Source organism: Musca domestica, unplaced genomic scaffold (assembly GCF_030504385.1).
Source record: "Musca domestica strain aabys unplaced genomic scaffold, Musca_domestica.polishedcontigs.V.1.1 45, whole genome shotgun sequence".
NCBI lineage: Eukaryota > Metazoa > Arthropoda > Insecta > Diptera > Muscidae > Musca > Musca domestica.
The window spans coordinates 5000448-5007825 of NW_026712335.1; the positions used below are offsets into that span (position 1 = coordinate 5000448).

The 7378-nt window shown below is 35.4% G+C and overlaps 1 protein-coding gene across 1 annotated transcript; it reads right to left on the minus strand.

The window, feature by feature from the left end:
- Nucleotides 1-1902: 1902 nt before the first annotated feature.
- On the minus strand, nt 1903-7113 carry LOC101894586 (cytochrome P450 4d8-like). Its single transcript, XM_005180562.3, has 4 exons — nt 6954-7113; nt 6436-6892; nt 2426-2988; nt 1903-2360 (listed from the first exon to the last, which is right to left on the minus strand). The coding sequence occupies exons 1-4, from the start codon at nt 7111-7113 to the stop codon at nt 2017-2019; spliced, it is 1524 nt and encodes a 507-aa protein (XP_005180619.2). The 3' UTR covers nt 1903-2016.
- Between the last annotated feature and the right edge of the window lie 265 nt (nt 7114-7378).

A 7378-nucleotide genomic window follows, 5' to 3' on the forward strand; every position in this document is an offset into this window, starting at 1 on the left:
GAACATGTGTAATACCCTCCACCATTCTATGGAGGGTATATTAGCTTTATCATTTCGTTTGTAACTCCTCGAAATATTCATAATATACCCTACTAAGTATATATATTATGGATCAGAGTAAAATTCTAAGACGATCTAGCGATGTCCGTCCGCCTTTATGTCTGTTGTAATCGCGCAATCTTACGAACGAATTGAGATGAAGGCTACAATTTTGCAAGCATGCATAGTTTACCAGTAGGCCGGTTAAGTTCGTAAATGGACCATGTCGGTCCACTTTTTCGTATAGCCCCCATATAACGGAACCTCCCGATATTCGGTATTTTGATGATTTCAGCAGCATTAAATTTCAATAAATTTCTATTGGAAGATGGAATGGGTGCTACAATATATGGCCAAAAATTTCGTATGCAGGTCCACGTCTTCGTATAGCACCCATGTAACGGTATCTCTCGATTTTCGGTATTTTCATGATTTAAGAAGATCGTAATGGGTACTACAGTCTATGACAAAAATGTTTGTATGCAGGTCCACGTCTTCGTACAACCCCCATAGAACGGTACCTCCCGGTAGTCGATATTTTTATGATTTCAGCAACTCTATTCACCGGTATCGTTTCAAATTTCATATTGGAAGTAGTAATGGGTACTACAACCTATGGCAAAAAAAATTGTCTGTGCAGGTTCACGTCTTCGTACCTCCCGTTACTCGATATTTTCACGATTTTTGTGACATTATTCACCGGAATTGTAACAAATATCGTATTTTAAGTTCGTAAAAGGTACAACAGTCTATGGAAAAAACAGGTTTTCATATATGTGATAGTTTTCGATTTTTTTGAAATCTTTCAAGTTCCTTGTAAATGGTGGTCCGCTATAACAGCCGATGGTCGTTCTCCGCTTGTATTAATCGACCTTGGCATTTTGTCCGCAGACCTTGGACATTCCAACAGGACTCAGCACCATCGCAATCAGCACACACCACCCAAGAATGGTTACAAAATGTCGCTTCATTTCCAGCGCGCAATGGCCACCAAAATCTACGGATACCAATTCGTTGGACTATAGTGTCTGGAGTATTTTGGAAAGCAAGGTTGGCACTATAAAATACCAAAGTGTCTATCACCTCCAGCAAGCGCTTCGCTGGGAATGGACCAAAATACAGCAGAGCAACAATCGGGCAGCTTGTGACGGTTTCATTGGCCGTTTGAAGGCCATAATTCGTGCCAAAGATGACCAATTAGAACAAATGTAAACTTATTCTAGAATTTGATGCTAGTTCCGACATTCTTTGCTCTCATTCAATAACATTGACAAAAATTTAAAAATTATGGCTTTTAAATTTGTATTTGAGCTCGTCCACAATCAAAGACGGAAAATTGCGTATGCAGGTCCACCTCTTCATATGGCCCATATATTACGGCATCTCCCTTTATTTGGTATTTTGATGATATTAGCGACACTACTAACCGGAATTGTTTCAAATTTCGTATTTTTCGGGAATTTTTTTTAGTTATTGAAGTTCCTTCTAAATAGTAGAAAGTATTAAAAATTTGGCCAGGCCGAACTTAGCTGCTTTTTCAGTTTTCGTCTATGTGTCTCAGATATATTTTTCAATTTCATCTGATCAGGAACTCTAAGAATGTAATGTTTTGAAAGTCGTTGTATAATTTCTAATCTGTCCCTGAGGGCCAAGTCAAAATAATCCTCAAACTTTTTCACCTTATATTTGTGCTACAAAAATGGACATTATTTTTGATTATTTGTGTGTTTTTCTTATATGAATGAATTTTATATAAAAACTAGTTTCTGTAGAACGATTGCAAAATCAGAAAAATTTTAAAAGCTTGGTGCATACAGCTTAAAAAATAATTGGCTTCTATTTTGACCATGCAAGTTTTTGTATCCGTTTTTTTTCTTATACAGAATGTGCTTATATACGTGGTTTACCCTACTTATAATTAATTAAATCTAATATCGTTTTTTGTATAAAGGTATCACATTTTATTGACATTAAAATCTAGGATCTCTTCTTCATTGTCAACTGCATGCCGTTGACGGAACGCAAGACAATATTCACCGACGGTTGTACAGGTTCACCCAATGGCAAGAGTTCGAAGTTGTGGATAATTTTAGCCAATGACAATTTCATTTCATACATTGCAAACTTTTGCCCAATACAATTGCGGGGACCAGCACTAAATGGTATTGAATTGAAATTATATTCGGGGCTGATGTCGGCAAAACGTTCCGGCCGAAAGACTTCGGGGTCTTTGATAAATCTTGGATCATTTAATGCGAGGAAAATATTTAAAATGAATTCTGTGCCTGCGGGTATGACACCATTGCCAATACGGGAGTGGGCTGTTCAAAAATAGAAAATAAAATATTTTAAAATAATTGTTATCTTGATAAAGACCTCTACTTACTGTAATGAAAATCAGTCTTTATTTCTCTGCCAATGATCGGTACTGCGGGATATATACGCATCGATTCCCGTATCACCCATTCCATATATTTCAAATCATTCAAATTCATCAATGTAAATGGCACAGACAAATCGTCACCATAGACTTGATGAATTTCCGCCAGGACTTTATTTTGCACCCGAGGATTTCTTGCCAGTAAATAGAGTGTAAAACTGAGAGCCGTGGCCGTTGTATCGTGACCCTCAAACATAAATGTATCAACTTCTTCGCGTATATCTTCATTTGTCAGTGGTTTACCGTCGACAGTGGACTGCAGTAGAACATCCAAGAGGGCGGAACGTTTCTTAAAACCAATATCGTTTTCATTTTCACCATTTTCGGATTGATGGCGACTGTTTTTCAGTAAATATTCACGTCTTTCTTCTATCACCTTTTTGGTAAAATCACGCATTATCCGTATAAGTTGTATCTCGCGAAGTTTCTTTCGTGGATGTAATATTGTGTAGACCAGACTATTGTTCAAGTGTATTCGTACGAATTTCCAGGCAGATAATTCAGTCATTCTGAAAAAGAGATATAAATATTTTTAAACAGCTTTTCTCTTTATTGCAAATGTAGAGTGTTGGGAGAATAAACAAATAGAATAGCACCATTATGGCGGAACGAATGTCAACGCGAAAGGTAAAAGGATATTTGTAATTAAATCAAAATTCTAAAACTAATTTTTGGAATGGTATTCTTTCGCATTGACCTTTATTCATCTTCGTCATACAGAAAGAGGCCCCAAATTTCAGAAAACGGAAACCCCTGCATATATACCCACTTTCTTTCATTTAAAATTGTCTTCGAATCTAAAGTTTAAACGTATCAGTCTGTTTTTCAGCTGCCAATATTCGTTTGTAATAATATAAATTTGGACTTGCGTAATGATTTTTCAAACTTTTGACATTTTATTGGATCGGTTCAGAAGAAGTGGGCCAATATTGTCCATTTCGTATTTGACTTAAATTTGATATAAATATTACAAGGTGCCATATTTGGCCTATAGTTGGATGCTCAATTCGTATTTTATGATCATTTTAGTTATTCAAAATTTTGACCTGTTGTTGGGGGGGATGTGCAAGAAGGAGAGGGGCTATATGTACCATATTGGGACATGTAAAATTTGAAGAAAGTCGGATACTTATTTCGATTTTTTTTATTTTATGATGTAGCGAGTTCAAAAAAAAAAAAAAAATCGGATGCTCATTTTGCGTTTTACGAGTTTAATGGCTACTGAAAATGTTGACCCATTGTGGGGGAGGTAGCCAAAGAAGCGGACCGAATATACTATCTTACCACCAGGTCTTTCGTTAGTAAAAATTTTGGGATTTATAAAATTTGAAGAGAATATGATGCTCAATTAGTATTTTATGATCGTTATAGTTATTCAAAATTCTGAACCTTTTGAGAAAGAAGTACCAAAAGGATTAGTCCGATATCTACCAACTTTACAACAGATCTTGTGTTGGTATTGAGATCTGCAAAGTCTGAATGGAATCGGATGTTTTTATGCATTTGATGATCTTCATGGATATTCAAAATGTTGACCCATTATGGAGGAGGTACCAGAAGGAGTGAACCTATATATTCCATCTTTACATTATATTTTATAAGATTTATTATTAGTCAAAATATTTATCAAAATATTTATTTATTTTTTTTTTTTTTTTGAAAATTTCGATCTTTTGTGGTGGAGGTGCCAGAAGGAGTTGATCGATATTGCCCATCCGTTCCGACCAAATCGGATACTCCCTTCCAGAGTTATCGTGCGCACCCACAGATTGACAGACGTAAATCGCTATATCGACTCCAAATGTCCTGAAACGGATTTGGTCCAAAGAGACCTTGGGCCATATCAAATGATGTATACCATCTCTAGCCCTATGTCTGAGGTTATAACAAGTAAAAAAAAACATTAAGTTCGACCCTTTGGTAAAAAATAGTCTCAAAGTCTCAATTACCGAATTTGAAAAAAAAAATCCGAAAATGTTGCTAGGATCATCAAAATATCGAATATCGGATGGTACCTATATTTGGAAACCGAGGACAATTATGGGCAATGCTTTGACAAGGTCGTAAAACCATACTGAATTTCAAAGAAATCGGAAAAATGTAGCGTAAATACCGAAGATTTGTAGGGACTGTTAAATGGTTGCTATAGAAAAACATATACCTACCATATACCTTCTGCCACCAGAGTTTAAACCCGGTATTGATACCTTATACAAAATACTATCAAAATACCGAGTATCAGGTGGTACCGTCATATGAGCATAACAAATTTGAATGAATTCCGTAAAAAATGTGGTCAAAATAATCAAAATACAGAATATCAGGAAGTACCATTATATGGGGACTATACTGAAACGTGGACCTATAAATACACTGTTCCGCCACCGCAGCTAGAACCCATAATAAACTCTAAATACTAATTATTATTAAAATCATAAAAATATCGAATATTGGGAGATACCGTTGTATGGAGCCTATAAGAAAACGTAGTCCGATATATCTCATTTTCAATACCAACCATTCTGGATACAATACAAACAATTGTGTCAAAGTTCAAAGCTCTATGTCAAATAACATGGACTGTATCGTTATTTCAACAGACAAACGGACAGACAGACGGACATCGTTAAATCGACATAAAAAATAAGGTCTACGACGAATATTTATACCCTACAACACTTGTGTTGGGGGTATTATAAGTTTGATTGGGCCAAAAATTATGTAACACCTCGAAATATTGGTTTCCCACAAAAGAAAGTGTATATTGATCTTCCTATCTCGCCGAGCTGAGTCGATCTAGCTATGTATGTCCGTCCGTCCGTCTGTCCGTCTGTCCTTCTGTCCATGTTAATTTGTAATCAAGCTACAGGTCGCAATTATGGCCCGATCCTCACGAAATTGAAAATGGAGGTGGTGTTAGGGGCAGAACAGAACCCTATTGTTTTTGGAGATTATTGCACAATATATAGGGGTTGAAATGGACCAAAAACTGAAAAATTTCTTTATATTTCAGTTGCTCTATAAGCCACAATTATGAACCAATTTACATGGATTTAGAGTTTAGGACTGGGCAGAAGCCTGCCAATTTAGGCGGCCATCGGACAATATTTATTTATTGTAAGGAAATGAGAAATTTTGCAATAAACCACGAATATTTTCAATCCCAGCCAAATCAAAAATGCCTTAAAAGGTCACTTCTGACCATTTAACCAAGATATTGGATATATAACAAAATAGGAACAATATATATGTAAAAGAAATAGATCTTATTTATTCTGCTTATAAGACAAGAACCGCTGGGCCGATTTTCACAATTCCCATCACTTCGTAAAGGTCTTTTGCCAGACTAGGATAAAATCTAAGAAAATCGCGGAAAAATATAGCAATAAAAAAGTGAATATCTTTTGTTCTTTTTTTTCAATTTTTGTCATATTTTTTATCGCATGCTATTTTTTTAATTTGACTTACAATTTTGAATTGTAAATTTTTTAAATTTTTACACCCTGCAACACTACGTTTTATATAATATGCATGTCGCAATTATCGTCCGATCCTAACGATATTCTGCATGAGGGTAGGGTTAGGGTCAGAATTAAAGCCTTTTGTCTTAAGATTTACATTTAGGGGTTCAGATGGACTACAAAATTTAAATTTTTCTTATTTTGTAGTCCCTCTATAGACAACAATTGGAAACTAATTGATACATTATCATCAGAAGAGAGTTTGGGACAGGGGCATTATTTTTGACATTTTTTCAAAACGAAATCTTCTAAAATCGATTTGGACATAAAAGGACTTCGAATAAATTGTAGTGTTGTAGGGTATCACATGATCGGCCCCGCTCGATTATAGCCTTTGGTTACTTGTTAAATATGTTACAAACGAAGTTAACAACGTAATATACCCTCCTTTCTATGGAGGGTGGAGGGTATAAATAATTTTATAATTATACTCACTCACTAACAGCTTTGGCATATTCCACATTTCCCTTAGTTTGGGCATTGACCTGGGTGCCCATTGCTGATTCGGCAATTATGTCCAGAGTATACAACGACATCAATGGATACACATCGAACGGAGTCTTTCCATCAGCCTTTTCGGCTAAATTATCCAACAACACCATCGATTGACAATTAAATATCTGAAGAAAATCTTCCAATATTTTGAAATGAAAGGTGGGTGTAATAATCTTACGACGCGTATGCCATTTTTTGCCATCACTCAGGAGTAAACCAACACCAAGCCAATCTTTAAGTAATCCATACAGACGCTGTTTTGATATGTGAGTACTACTGCTTAGAATTTGTTCATTCAGCTCAGTATCCGATGAGCCAATCAAAAGGCGATTAAAAGCCCATATACGGATTATTGGACCATATTTCCGAGCATTTTCTATTGCAATCTGGGAGACATCTAAAATTTTCGTGAAAATTTTTAGTTTTTTTTAAGGATATAGAGCTATGAGGTATCTCACTTCTGGGATTAATTTTCAATATAAAATCCAAACATCCAATTATGGGTATGGCTGGTGGTCCTGGTATATTGCTCACAGCATCACGTTTGGCTTTTGTACACTTATGCAGTTGATAGGTCCAAAAAATTAAAAAAAGTACTACGAAAGCAAAGATATACATTTCTAACGGAAGTCAAATGTCAACTAATTTTAAAGAAATGCTACAACTCAATAGGAGCACCCTCAAGGGGTTTGCATATTAATCTAATCAGGTCTTCTAAATTTAAATACATGATAATTTAATACTATTTTTAGGGAATTGTTTATGTTCAAAGTAATCCAAAAAGTGATCAGCTAAAACGTAAAATATACTACTTTTATAGCCAAAACTATATAGTAATACCCTTACCTTTGTGCTGATGAAATATTTTATAACTCCTCGGAAT